We start from the raw sequence: 15557 nt of genomic DNA, 5'->3' as shown, positions 1-15557 counted from the left end.
GGTAATATATTGTTCTATCCCTGTTAAAACTCTTTCAAGCACTATTAACATTCATTCAGTTAAAGATTTGAAAATATGATCAGATGACCAGAGTGAGGTCATGGCTACTGGTGACAGAAGAATTTCTTTCTCGTTTCTTAATACAGACAATCAAATAACAAAAACTCCACTGTATAACTTTGAAAATTATTTGAAGTAGTAGGTTAAAAATCACTTACAATGTTTGGATGTGACAGGCGAAGAAGAACTCCTATCTCAGTTCTCACGATTTTTTTGTCCACCTAAAAAACAAAATAAGAGAGACTGAAAGTAAACCTCTATTACAGTAAAGAATAGGTAATAATAAACCATCTGAGTGAAGCAGATAATCAACAGAAGTCAGTTTTTAAGCTTTTCATTTCACCCTATTTATCCCTTCTCCTCCTCCTCCTTTTCTTCTTCTTCTCCTTCTCCTCCTTCTTCCCAACTGCATGTCTTGACCTTCTACTTCAGGTGTAAAATAGAACCAAGTGCAAGAGTCACCCTGGTTAAGTGCTCACATTAAATTCCCAAGGACCAAGGTTCAAGCCCCTGGTCCCCACCTGCAGAGGGAAAGCCTCACTAGTGGTGACGTAGGGCTACAGGTCTCTCTCTCTCTCTCTCTCCCTCGTTCTCTCTCTCTCTCTCTCTCTCTCTCCCTATCTCCCCCATCCCCTCTCAATTTCTGTCTCTATACAATAATAAATAAAAACATAATAAAAGAAATATAAGTCACAACTTGTCAGATACTTTCCATGGATCCTTTTTATTAAGGTCTCTGATCTTTGGTTTTTCCTTTTAAAATTTATGAGACACATAGATAACCAGAGTTCTGTTAAACCCTGCTATAAGGTAATGATGGGATTGAATGTGTAGCCTCAGAGACATCAGGTTGATGTTCTAACAAGTTGAGCAATTTCCCCAGCTCTATGAGTAATTTTTACATAAGAAATCAAGTTTTTGCAACTTCCCCTTCCTTCCTCCCTTCCTCCCTTCCTCCCTCCCTCCCTCCCTCCCTCCCTTCCTCCCTTCCTTCCTTCCTTCCTTCCTTCCTTCCTTCCTTCCTTCCTTTCTTCCCTTTCTCCCTCCCTTCCTTCGCCAGAAAACTGTTCAGCTTTGACTTATAGTAGTGCTGGGGATTGAACCTGAGACCTTTAGTATCTCAAGAAAGGAAGCCTTTTGCATAACTATTATCTATTTTTCCAGTTCACTTTCTATCAATAGTCATTACTAGCATCACTGATATAGAAGTTCATCTCATATGACTTCTCCTTCTTTTTTAGATTCCTCTCCCAATCTCAGTGGCACTCTCAAGCATGGTGATTCTTTCTGACACAGAGGTGGGCACACAGCCAAGTCTAATAAAAAAGAACACTATGTTACCTGGCCAGCACATTAGTTCAGGAATGTTCACCTAGACCCAATTCATTCTAATTGGGAACTTTCCTCAAATAATCAAGAAAGAGCTATTCTTTTTTTCCCCCTCCCAATTCATAAAAATGAAAAATAACTGAGCCTCCCACTACCAATGGCCATTTTTTATACCGTATGGAGACCAATTTACTGAAAACAAAGACAAGAAAGGGGGAAAAACATTGCTGATATAAAGAATGAGCACTGATGACATCATTCAATCCCAGATTCAGTCATGCATAAGCTATTATTTTATTGTATTAGCCACTCAATTTCCTTCTCTATTTCAGTTATCCAGCATGTTTCTACTACTAGCAATTAGCAGATGCTAAATGGAGTGGTTTTAGTGTCCTCCTTTCACTATAAAATCCATCACAGCAATATATAGATAGTACTTGTGCTCTGACTGTGCTACCTGCTGTCTAAGCTGTTCAAAGTATGCAGGGCTTTAGATATGGATGTGAAAAGGTTTGGGTGCAATTAACAGTATGATTCTGTGAGCACAACAATGAGTTGTCTCAAATAAACAATGAATTCTACCTTTTAAGCTACAACACCAGAAGAATAAGTGGGCTTACAGAGAAATCAATCACACTATAGTGATTTTTCTTCTTTTTTAAAAATTTTTATTTATTAGAGTCAGCCAGAAATGGAGAGCAAAGGGGGTGACAGAGGGAGAGAGACGCATGCAGCCCTGCTTCACCACTGATGAAGCTTTCCTTTTGCAGGTGGGACCGGGGACTCGAACCTGGATCCTTGCACACTGTAACATGTGTGTTCAACCAGGTGCACCACAATTTATTTTATTTTAACTTTATTTTATTGAACAATATATATATATATATATGGAGAGAGAGAGAGAGAGAGATGGGGGGGCAGGTGGTGGCACACCTGGTTAAGCTCACATATTACAGTGTGCAAGGACCAGGGTTCACACCCTTGATTCCCACCTTCAGGGGAAAGCTTCACAAGTGCTGAAGCACTCTGTCTCTCTATCTTATCTTCTCCTCTCAATTTCTCTTATTATTACAATAATAAATAAATTAATTAATAAAATATTAAAAAGAAAGAAAGACATAGAAAAGGACCAAAGCACTGCTCAGCTCTGGCTTATGGTGATGCTGGGGACTAAAATGAGGACCTAGGAGCCTCAGTCATTAAAGTCTTTTGTATAACCCTTATGCTGTCTCACCAACCCTCATCAATTTATTTTTTATTCTTAAATAAAAACATTAAGCAACATGGAGAAATCATTTGAAGAAAAAAAATCTATCAATCTCTAGCAGTATAAGAAAATGAGCTCCTACAGCATTTGTATCTCAGTCCTTCCTTTTGGCTACAAGGTTTTTCTTGTTTAGTTCTCCAGGAAAATTCTAGTCTGCTTCAACTACTAGGGTATAGTAGGTACCGTAAGCTCTTCCTCTGTTTTGCAATAGTCATATGCCACCTTTTTCTGCTCCACAGATTCCACATAAAGGAGGTGAAGATCCCTGTAGCCAAGTGTTGGTAACCAGCTTAAAAGCTCATGGCTCCCACCTTCATGACTAGCAAATTGTTGCCCCTTAGCCCATTTTGCTGTACCTAAATACCCCCCCATCTGTTAACCACCACTCCCTTGTAAACAAACAAATAAACAAACAAACAAAAGGTGAGGATAATTTTATGTCCAGATATCCACTGCATATTGAACTACCAAAAAAACTGAATGTGATGACCTTAGTGATAGTGTAACTCAAAGCATATTTATCTTTTGAGGCAATAATAAGCGGGTACATGACATGCCTGCTTTCTTGTACTCATTTTTCCCCTCCTCTCTCTTGTATTGACTTGCTGCTAAGTGTGGTGTGTATATATATAAAATAGCTAGGAGAGATCAATATAATGAGAGGATAAATAAATAAGATGAGTTGTGACAGATTCCAGCATCATTTCTATAAAAATAGCAAACTGAAACTAGTTCTCTCCAAGGCTGTTCAAGCTTCCAAGTAGCTCTTTGAATGGCAAAGCATACAGATTAGGTCAGGAATTTTAAGATTCTGCCCCATTATCTTTTTTCTCTTGTAGACTTAGATTTGTCACAAACTGAATAGAAATATCCCTGTTCCTATTTCAGGAAACTTGGTTTAATAGTCACCATGAAAATGAATAGATTGCAACAGACAGAATGCTTGAAGAAGTTTCACTTTACTTGACATGGCTTGTTATCTGCCAGCTACTTTCCTTAATGTGTTCTGAGACTCAATTGGGCTAAGAAGCCTATTTGAGCTACTGATTTACTATTCTTCTCCCTGTCACTGATCAAGGGCGATCTTGCCTGCACTTCTAGAGCATATCCATGAGGGGTTAAAAGTGGTTATGGTAGTGTTCAGTTGGTGCTCATCTTTAACCTACATTGATTCAAATATTTGATGTGCATCATAACAATAAAAATGAATAGCACATGGTCAGTTTTTTATTTTTATTTATTTTTAATTTTTTAAATTATCTTTATTGGATAGAAACAGAAATAAAGAGGGTAGGGGTAAACAGAGAGACAGAGAAACATTTTGTTTAAAATCAAAGTGCAATGTCTGCTTTGGTAAAAGAAAGTGTAGATATTGTAACCTCGGTTAGTATGTATTTAAATGTGTTGTAAATTTTATGTAATATAATCATCTATACTCAAAGTTTATGGCATTATATTCATATAAACATATGGTAATTTAATGACTTAATTATAAGTGAATTACCCACAAGAATATTTTTAGTAGAAATACCCAATTATCCAAGCCTGATAATTTATTTTGTTTATTGTCACTGTTAACTATGTTCAATACCTGCCTGGTAATGGGTTTCTCCTTTTAATTCTATCATCTCATGAATACATTAGAGTCTTACCTGTCACCCTGACATAAATGTCTAACAGATTCTCAATGACGAGCGTGGTGCTTTAGGGGAAACTATGTCTCTGTTGTCAATGAGAGCTAAGTCCTTCCTTATGTAGAAAGTCATAAGAAGGGTAAGTAGGCACAGAAAAAAATCTATGCAAATATCTCCCAAAAAAGTACTCAAACTTAATTCAGATGTGAGGAGTATTATTGGGGGTCAGGCGATAGCGCAGCAGGTTAAGTGCACTTGGCGCAGAGCGCAGGGACTGGCTTAGGGATCCGGGTTAGAGCCCCTGGCTCCCCATCTGCAGGGTAGAAGCTTCACTGGCGGTGAAGCGGGTCTGCAGGTATCTGTCTTTCTCTCCCCCTCTCTGTTTCCCCCTCCTCTCTCCATTTCTCTCTGTCCTATCCAACAACAATGACATCAATAGCAGTGATAATAATGACTGCAGCGATGGGACAACCAGGGCAACAAAATGGAAAAAATGGCCTTCAGGAGCGGTAGATTCGTGGTGCAGGCACCGAGCCCCAGCAATAACCCTGGAGGCAAAAAACAGAAAAACAAAACAAAACAACAAAAAAGAGTATTATTATAAAAAATTAACTTTGGCAACAACAAATGCTGGAGAGGCTGTGGGCACAGAGGAACCCTTCTGCACTGCTGGTGGGAATGTAATTGGTCCATCCTCTCTGGAGAGCAGTCTGGAGAACTCCCACAAGACTAGACATGGACCTTCCATATGACCCAGTAATTCCTCTCCTGGGGTTATACCCCAAGGACTCCATAACACCCAACCAAAAAGATGTGTGTACACCTATGTTCATAGCAGCACAATTCATAATAGCTAAAACCTGGAAGCAACTCAGGTGCCCAACAACAGATGAGTGGCTGAAAAAGATGTGGTATATATACACAGTGGAACACTATGCAGCTATTAAGAACAATGAACCCACCTTCTCTGACCCATCTTGGATGGAGCTAGAAGGAATTATGTTAAGTGAGCTAAGTCAGAAAGATAAAGATGAGTATGGGATGATCCCACTCATCAACAGAAGTTGGGAAAGAAGAACAGAAAGGAAAACTCAAAGCAGTATCTGACTAAATCTAGAGTAGGGCACCAAAGTAAAAACCCTGTGGTGAGGGGGAGGGTGGACATTCGGTTTCCTGGGGCAGCGGGGGGGGGGGGCAGTCTTTTGGTGGTGGTGGGAATAGTGTCTATGTACACTCCTATTAAATTGTAGTCATATAAATCACTATTTCATTAATATGAGAGGGGAAAATTGCTTGCATGTCTCAAACTTTTTAAAACACAGACTGAGGGTTTTTTTTAATACATTTGCTGAGTCTTTGATATGTTGACTTTCTCAAAAGCCTAGACCAGGGAGAACAGAAGCAACTGGTGGCACAGTTATATAAAAGATGTTGGCTATTATATAGCAAATCCTAACAAAGGGACTTTTCAAAGTTAACCTAATTATCAAATAATGTGATGATAACAATAACTATGCATTGTCTTCTTGAACCTTAAGACAGCAGGAACCTCATATTTCCACTATAGAGCCTATATTTCCCCCAGTCCTGGAACCTTAGGGTGGGGCGCACTTTCCTGCATGTTTCTCTCAATTCATATAAAATAATATTCCATCCTCTGATCACAACCTATTCAACCCAAGGAGTGCCATCTCAGCATGCTTCACTTCAGACTGTGTCCAGAGACTTCAGGTGTGGAATGACAACCCTTCAGTTTCATTACTTGGGTGAGACCTTTCCTTTCACAGGATTCTCTAATTCCATTCCAGGTGGTTCACTTCCTAACAAAGTCCCAAAACCTAGATATAGACCAGGTCCCCTGAGATACAGCATATGTTCACACATATCCATAAACTAGGGCAAAATATATACCTGAAAGCAAAAGTACACAATAGTCTGCAGTGAGTACCTCTCAACACTTCATCTGCACTATTCCATCCATTAGGTCCATAGTTGTTCAACAATTTGTTTGGCTTTGTATCTTAACTCTCTTTTCAGCCACCAGGTTCCAGATGGCAGCAGGATGCCAACAAGACTTCCCTGGACAGACAACCCCACCAGTGTGTCCTGGAGCTCCACTACCCCAGAGACCCACCCAACTAGGGAAAGAGAGAGGCAGGCTGGAAGTATGGATCAACCAGTCAATGCCCATGTTCAGCAGGGAAGCAATTACAGAAGCCAGACCTTTCACCTTCTGTAACCCACAATGACCTTGGGTCCATACTCCCAGAGGGATAAAGAATAGGAAAGCTATCAGGGGAGGGGATGGAATATAGAGATCTGGTGGTGGGAATTGTGTGGAGTTGCACCCCTCCTATCCTACGGTTTTGTTAATGTCTCCTTTTTAAAATAAATAAATAAAATAACTTTGAAAAAAATAGAACACCTTCCTTAGGCAGGGCATAAAAACAGTTCTATGTAAATTTAATCACATATAAATTGAATGATATTTGTTTGTGTTCATTAGCTTTCTGATGCATTGTTAGTTATCATTCAACAGCACTGGTCCTATCAGAAGAAAGGGAAATTTGGACATAAATATACGAGTAGAAAGATGATATGAAGATATGTGAGAAGATGGCTATGTGACAACAAAAGCAGAAATTAATCAAGGAACAAGCAATCACTGATGGCTGTCATTAAAGACTAAGAGAGAGACATGGAACAAATTTTATTATATAGAGCTCAAGATGATCGAAGCTTGCCAGCCCCTTTATTTTAGACTCTGGTTTTCAGGACTGGAAAAGAATAAATTCCTATATCTTAAATCATCTGATTTGTGGTAGTTTATCACTTCATGCTTTGAGAACTCTCATAATTTGATAGTAGATAGCTAATAATAGCTAATCGCTGACTAGATGACAACTGGTAACAGACTAGATAGGTAGATAGGCTGTTATCTCATAAACCTCTTAGATTTCTGTCTAACCATAAAATGAGAATCTGATGAGGACTGGAGTCATAGATCATCTTTAGAACACAGGACTTGTATTCTGGAGGTACCAGATGCCCCAGGTTCAAACACCCAGCACTGGAATATACCAGAGCTTAGCAGTATTTTGTAGATACAAAATACTGCTAAATACTTTTTTTCACTCTCTCTTTTTTTTTTTTTTTAATTTTTTATTTAAGAAAGGATTAGTGAACAAAAGCATAAGGTAGGAGGGGTACAACTCCACACAATTCCCACCACCCAATCCCCATAACCCACCCCCTCTCATGATAGCCTTCCCATTCTCTAGCCCTCTGGGAGCATGGACCCAGGGTCGTTGAGGGTTGCAGAAGGTAGAGGGTCTGGCTTCTGTAATTGCTTCCCCGCTGAACATGGGCGTTGACTGGTCGGTCCATACTCCCAGTCTGCCTCTCTCTTTCCCTAGTAAGGTGTGTCTCTGGGGAAGCTGAGCTCCAGGACACATTGGTGGGGTCTTCAATCCAGGGAAGCCTATCCAGCATCCTGGTGGCATCTGGAACCTGGTGATTGAAAAGAGAGTTAACATACAAAGCCAAATAATTTGTTGAGCAATCATGGATCCCAAGCTTGGAATAGTGGAGAGGAAGTGTTAGGGAGGTACTCACTGCAAACTCTAGTGTAATCCTGCTTTCAGGTATATATTTTGCAGTAGTTTATGGATACGTGTGCACATACGCTCTCTCTCACAGAAACTGGTGTATGTCTAGGTTATGGGACTTTGTTAGAAAGTGAACTACCTGAGATGAAATTAGAGTGTACTATAAAAGGAAAGGTCTCACCTGAGTAATGAAGCTGAAGGGTTGTCATTCCACACGTGAAGTCTCTGGATACACTCTGAGGTGAAGCATGTTGAGATGGCAATCGTTGCTTTGGTTAGGTTGTGATCGGCGGATGCAATATTATTTGGTTTGGATTGGGAGATGCATACGGGAAAGTGAGCCCTATCCAAGGGTGCCAGGACTGGGGGAAGTAGGGGCTCTATAGTGAAGATGTGAGGTTCCTGCTGTCTTAGGGTTCAAAAAGACAATCAATAGCTAATATTATCATCACATTATTTGTTAATTGGGTTAACTTTGAAAAGTCCCTTTGTTATGGTTTGCTGTACAGTACCCAGTATCTTGTATATATAGCTGTGCTATTGGAAGCTTTTAATCTACTTGGTCACTCTCTCTTTTTCTCCCTCACTAATTCTCATTATCTTTCTGAAGCGATCCCCTGCAGGTGGGGAGCTGGGGGCTTGAATCGGGATCCTTATGCCAGCCTTTGTGTTCTGCGCCATGTACACTTATGCTACCGCTCAGCTCCCAATTCTCAGTATCTTTTATAAAACTTAAAAAGTTTTTAAATAGATTTTGGAAAGATTTGAAATTATTTACTTGATAGGTCAGAGAGAAACTGAGAGGGAAAGAGGTAACAGATAGAGAAGGAGAGAGAAAGAGAGGCACTGCTTCCCTGCTAATCAAGCTTGCCTCCTACAGGTGGGGACTGGGAGGCTTGAACCCAAGTTTTTTCACGTTGTAATGTGTGCAATCATAGACACATCACCACCTGACTGCTTAAAAATATAAATTTAGGGGGTAGGGTGGTGGCGCAGTGGGTTAAGCGCATGTGGCATAAAGCACAAGGACCCGCATAAGGATCCCGGTTTGAGCCCCTGGCTCCCCACCTGCAGGGGAGTCGCTTCACAGGTGTTGAAGCAGGTCTGCAGGTGTCTATCTTGTTCTCCTCCTCTCTGTCTTCCCCTCCTCTCTCCATTTCTCTCTGTCCTATCCAACAGCGAACAACATCAACAACGGCAATAATAATAACCACGAGGCTACAACAACAAGGGCAACAAATGGGGGAAAGATGGCCTCCAGGTGGATTATGGTGCAGGCACCGAGCCCAGCAACAACCCTGGAGGGAAAAAAATTTTTTTTAAGTTTAAAAAAAATATAAATTTAACTGAAGACCCAAAGAGCTATCTAGTGAAGTAGAACAGTGGTTTCTTAATTGTTAGTTGAGCCACATGAAATTGTCATTTTACAGTTCAAAATGGTTTTACTAGAAATATTTTTATGTGGTTTAATCTAGTAGATTGTATTAATTAAAGTTTTCTGAAAAATTCTTTTGCCTTCAAGATCAGTTCTGTAACTAAATTGTGCAGAAAATACATTCTCTGCATTGCTTTTACTCTATAAATAGATTCCTAGGCTTCATTCACTTCATTTAGACAAAGAGGTTTCTGTCTCTATGACCTATATGGAACTAAATACTGGAGGCAATTGCTCTTTAAGGTTTTGCCTGTGATTTATCTGGTTTACACATCTTTGTGCATGGTTTATTCTAGGAGACAACACTGGGGATTCAATCTAATTCACGTTCATATCTGAGGCTTCTCCAGGGGATTTTTCTCTCATGGCAGCTGGCACAGATGTAACCATGTTTGACAACATCTGCCTTCCAGCTCTGTTCTGAAACTCCATATGACATTTGGTCCCCTATACATTCTCTCTCTGTCTTTTTTTTTTTTTTTAAAGTTGTTTCTGCAACAGAGGTAAAAAGAATACAGCCAGGGCAAACCAGAGCTTTACTTTTCCAATAGAGAAGAGCTATAACTTGTCAAATGTCTTCATCAATCTTATTCAAATCCTTCCAAAAAATTTGTTGACATAGGCCAATAATATTTAAACCAGGAATTGTCCACTGGAATTTTGAAAATTCACAAATAATTTCTGAATTATTACATTTCTAGATGTTAATAGAGCTATCTTCCCTCAAAGCTTTTTTCCTGCCTCTTCTTTCCTTTTCTTTCTTCTGTTCTTTTCTCTTATCTTTCTCTATTTTTTCCAAAGTATTGCTCAACTCTGGTTTATGGTGGTGCCAGGGATAGAATATGTGACCTTGGTGCCTCAGGCATGAAAGGCTTTTTGCATAACCATCCTGCTATCTCTTCACCTCCTAGAGTTTTCTTAACTATTAGGAAATTACTAGTATTGAGAATTTTTCTATCAGCATGAAATGCTAAGGAGGAACCAAGATGGTTGACTAAAGAGAATCTTGTTTGCCTATTCCAAAGAAACTTGAAAAAAAATCAATGCAATCTGTGAAAAAATAGCCTGAGACAAGAACCATTGACATCTCCTTTGCTCCCTGCCCTGCCAGGAGTGAAACCCCAGTGTGGGATAAAAGATTTCATGTGGAATATTTCTGACAAATGGGACTTTACCACTGGAAACAGTAGGGATTTATGTATACCTCAATTCTGTTAATTTACAATGCTAAAACAAGAGTTGAAAACTTTAGAGTGAAAACTAGTAGTAGAGTTTCCAATGAATAGTATCTTGGCAAGTCCACACATCTAGGGAGCAGCCTAATCTCCATGGAATCACAGGGCCCTGGGATTTTTGAGATCTCTCTGGACTCACCATAACTTATTTCTGTATTAGGACTAGTCTGTTGGTCACCACAGTCTTACTTCTGCACATGCGTGTAACTTCATGGGGGTGGATGAGGTATCAGTCAGTGAGCTCCACTCAGTCTTGTGCACTCAGAAAATAATTGCTCATTTCACCCCAGGGCCCAGCTGCCACAGCTCTTCTTCTATTATCTACACAACAAACTCTCAATGGAAATCATATTACCCTTCCCAAGCTCATTTCCTTCCATAGAGTGAAGAAGGGTGGAGAATCTTTATGCACTGCTTAGATGACTCTGCTGCTGCTCCACTGCCACTACCTCTGGCCATTAGTTTCAAGCAAACTACTGTCTCATTAGTCTGAATCATCCTCCATAGAGGAATAGTCACAGTTCTAAACACCTGGCTTCACCTTGTGGCCTGGTCAAGCCAGGTTCTATAACTCAGTCTAGGAAACTAGACTTTATGGGGAGATAAAGAAAATCCCCAATTCTTCTAAGAAAAGAAAAAAATCTGGGGAAAAAAAATACAAGACATACAAGCTTCCCGAATATTTTGAAGCAACAGTGTTAATCACCAAAATGAGATCAATGGAAGAGAATGTCAACATTAATATGTAAGATAAAGTATAATACAAGTTCAAACAGAAGTTATGGAGCTAAGTGCACATGCAGTAAAGAGGCAGAGGAAAGGAAAGAGAGAGAGAGAGAGACAGAGAGAGAGAGGCAGAGAGAGAGAGAGAGAGAGAGAGAGAAGGAGACACACACAGCACTGCTCTACTACTCATGAAGCATTCCACCAATAGGTGGAGACAAGGTTTAAATCCAGGTCTTCATGCATGGCTATGTATGGAAAAAATGGGTTGAAACATGCAGAAGAATGAAACTGAACCACTATATTTCACCACACACAAAAGTAAATTCCAAGTGGATTGAGAACTTGGATGCTAGACCAAATACTTTGAGGAAAATATTGGCAGAACTCTTTACTGTATGAATTTTAAGGACATCTTCAATTAAATGAATCTAATTACAAAGAAGACTCAATAAAAAAGTAAACCAATGAGACGACAGCAAATTAAAAGGCTTCTGCACAGCAAAAGAAACCACCACCCAAACTAAAAGACCCCTTAAAAAACAGGAGATCTTTACAAGCCATGTATCAGAGAAGAGGCTAATAACCAAGATATATAAAGAGCTCACCAAACTCAGCAACAAGAAAACAAATGATCTCATCCAAAAATGGAGAGAGAATATGAACAGAATATTCTCCATAGAAGAGATCCAAAAGGCCAATAAACATGAAAAAAATGCTCCAAGTCATTGATTGTCAGAGAAATGCAAATAAAGACAACTATGAGATACCACTTCACTCCTGTGAGAATGTCATACAGCAGAAAAGATTGCAGTAACAAATGCTGGCAAGGTTGTGTGAACAAAGGAACCCTTCTGCATTGCTAGTGGGAATGTAAATTTGTCCAACTCCTATGAAGAGCAGTCTGGAGAAATCTCAGAAGGCTAAAAGTGAACTTACCCTATGAGCCTGCAACTCCTCTCTTGGTGACATATCCTAAGGAACAAAACATACCCATCTAAAAAATTTGTGTATACTTATGTGTTGGAGAGTGAACCCACTGTTCGGGAATTCTAGGCTGTTGTTTCCATGAAGTCTGAGTGGATTAACCCCAGGCTTTCCCCGCTCCAGGTTGAAACAATGCAGGTTTCCCTGACTTCGTGAACTAATGACGAATGGTTTCTCAAGATGGGGGCTACCTTTCTGCACATTTCCCTCCTCTCCCCTTAAAACAAAGGCCATGAATCACTGTAAATTGTGTATGGCCAAACTTGAAAACCACAGCAAACGTCCTGTTACTCAACTGCCCCTCTTCTTCTCCCTCCTCTGAAGTGCCTGTAATTTAACCCCAGGGAAAATTGCATTGTGAGCTTTTGTTCAAACCTTGTATGGTAACCTTTCACTTGTGATCAAATAGTCTGTAGTCAAAATGTGATTATGCATTGTGTTGCTTTGTTTTATGGTTAATGATTACCTTAACCTTCTCCCTGTGCAGTAGGTATATATGCCTGCTTTCTCTCTCAATAAATGAGTCGCTCACTTCTCTGAGGCCTCTCCTGGAGCTGGATGACTTTGGTGTGATTCTTGCCTCTCTGTGCGCATCGACCTCAACATTCAGAGCCACCCCAGGACTCCCAGGGGGGTTCTTTGACCTCTGTTGCCCAATGTCAGAGGATGCAGGGGACCCAGAGCCACAGCCTACACTTATGTTCATAGCAGCACAATTGGTAATAGCCAAAATATGGAAGCAACCCAGATATCCAACAACAGATGAGTGGCTGAGTAAGTGTGGTATATATACACAACAGAATACTACTCAGCTATTAAAAATGATGAATTTATTTTCTTCACCTCATCTTGGATGCAGCTTGAAGATATCATGTTAAGTGAGATAAGTCAGAAACAAAAGGAAGAATATGAGATGATCTCAATAATAGATAGAAGTTGAAAATCAAGATCAGAAGGGAAAACACTAAACTTGGACTGGAGTTGGTGTATTGCACCAAAGTAAAAAAAATCTGGACTGGGGGGCACGGTTCAGGTCCTGGGACACGATGGCAGATGAGGCCTACTGGGAGTTGTATTGTTCTGTGAAAATATTACACATGTACAAACTCTTGTATTTGACTGTTGACAGTAAACCATTAATCCCTCAATTAAAATTTTTTTGAAAAGTTGGTTGTTTAAAAAACAATATAAAAAGTTCTGTACCCTGTAGCATTACTATGTACAAACAACACACAAGAAAATAAAACAAACTCAATTTACAATTTTATCAAGAAAAGTCCAGTAAATAAGAATAAATTTAAACAACAAATCTGAACAATCAAAAACTTTATATCATTATTAAATAAATATAAGAATACACACATAATGAAATGATATTCAAAAAGCGTGCATAGGAAGAATTATGATGATTTAAAATGATCTAGGGTGTGGGTGAGAATATTCTACAGAGAAATTTCACAGAGAGATGAGAAATTGTACCTATGTGCCAATATCATCTATAAATTATTAGTACAATAAAAATGACAATATTTTAAAAAAGAATTAACATAGCTAAGAGTACCACTTTATCCACAGTATTACACAACTTTACCCAGTAGCATTCTTCAAAGAAATAACACACACATTATTGGAATTTGAAACCACAAGAAACTGTCTAGAGATAAACAAACAAACAAACAAACAGAACATGAATGAGGATCAGAGAGATCGCTCACCAACTGCTTTGCTGTGCACATTGTCCAGGTTCAAGCCTTAAGAGTATCAACCATACAGGAGTTCAACAGCCCTAGAAAAATCTTTGATGCTATGGTGTCTCTCTCTCCATGTGTCTCTATTTGAAAAAAAAATCAGTCAGCCTGGAGTGGTGAAGTCACACATATGCATGTGGCCCTGGTTCCACTAGAAAAAAGGTAATACATATACAAAATAGAAGACTACTACTCAACTATTAGAAGGAACACCATTTTTGCCTTCTGCTACAATATGAGTGGAACTAAAGGGAGTCATGCTAGTAAAATCAAGTCAGAAAGAGATGGAAAAAATATCAGATGATCTCACTAATTTGTGGGGTAGGGAAAAAAACAAAAAAGAGAACAAACAAAATTAAATAATAGCAAACCCTGAGGTTGTGACACAGAACTAAGTCTACTAAAGGGTCAGAAGGTTGGAGTGAAAGACTGGCAAGAATTCAGCGGACTATGAAGAAATAGTATCATTATACAGGTGGTTGGGGAAATTATGCCAACATGTTATTTGAGAACAAGTAAAACTGTACTTCTATATATTTTTTTACGTGTAAACCAAGGTTACCTCAATAAAAACATGTTGTTTTAAAGAAAGGATGTGAACATGCCCCAAAACACTTTGTAGACAACTACTATAAAATATGCTAATTGAGAGTCGGGCAGTAGTGCAGCGGGTTAAGTGCAGGTGACGCCAAGAGCAAGAACCAGCATAAGGATCTTGGTTTGAGCCCCCGGCTCCCCACCTGCAGGGGAGTCCCTTCACAGGTGGTGAAGCAGGTCTGCAGGTGTCTGTTTTTCTCTCCCCCTCTCTGTCTTCTCCTCCTCTCTCCATTTCTTTCTGTCCTAACAATGACATCAATAACAACAACAATAATAACTACAACAACAATAAAAAACAAGGGCAACAAAAGGGAAAATAAATAAATAAATATAATTTTTTAAATATGCTAATTATTTTTATAAAAATTAGATAATTGGGGCCAGGTGGTGGCACATCCAGTTGAGTGCACACGTTATCATGCACAAGAAACTGGGGTCCCCATTTACAGAGGAGAAGCTTCACTAGCAGTGAAATAGTACTGCAGGTGTCTTTCTTTCTCACTCCATCTTGATCTCCCCTTCCCCTTAAAATATCTGTCCTATCAAATCAAATAAATACTTTAAAAGTCCTTCACAATTAAAAATTAATCAATAAGAAATTTTATTTCATTAATTTTTTTCTAACATTTAATTCAAATAACTTTGAAATTTATGACTGTTAGAAACTTATTTATAAAAAATTTCAAGCCTTACCAAGCAAAAAGTTACATTTATGAACCCATAACCCATACGAAAGCTAAAACTCAGAATAAAGCCAGAATTAGCAGCAAATATTGTTTGAATTATTACCTACTTCAATTAAACTGTCTTTGTTACTTTTCTATGGCTTTAAATTTGAATAGATTGTTTCAAAATGTCATTCTAGTTCTATTCAACCGAAACTCCTGTGCTATTATTCTTTTCTTCATTATGAGATTCTAAAAATTTCAGTGTT

The 15557-nt window shown here is 39.0% G+C and overlaps 1 protein-coding gene across 3 annotated transcripts in view; it reads right to left on the bottom strand.

Moving 5' to 3' along the window:
- CAMK4 (calcium/calmodulin dependent protein kinase IV) overlaps window positions 1–15557 on the bottom strand; it is a 267756-nt gene that overhangs the window by 90289 nt on the left and 161910 nt on the right. For 2 of the 3 annotated variants that reach the window (XM_060201264.1, XM_060201263.1), the window contains 2 exons: window positions 12231–12266; window positions 219–281 (listed from right to left, as the gene is read on the bottom strand). In XM_060201264.1, the coding sequence (XP_060057247.1) occupies window positions 219–281; window positions 12231–12266 (99 nt within the window). The remainder of the gene's footprint in view (window positions 1–218; window positions 282–12230; window positions 12267–15557) is intronic. The other variant, XM_007531867.3, reaches the window with a different exon arrangement.

The sequence above is a fragment of the Erinaceus europaeus genome, chromosome 11 (assembly GCF_950295315.1).
Source record: "Erinaceus europaeus chromosome 11, mEriEur2.1, whole genome shotgun sequence".
In the NCBI taxonomy this organism is placed as follows: domain Eukaryota; kingdom Metazoa; phylum Chordata; class Mammalia; order Eulipotyphla; family Erinaceidae; genus Erinaceus; species Erinaceus europaeus.
Note: the sequence above shows the minus strand (reverse complement) of the source record. Positions and strands in the feature narration are given on the sequence as shown.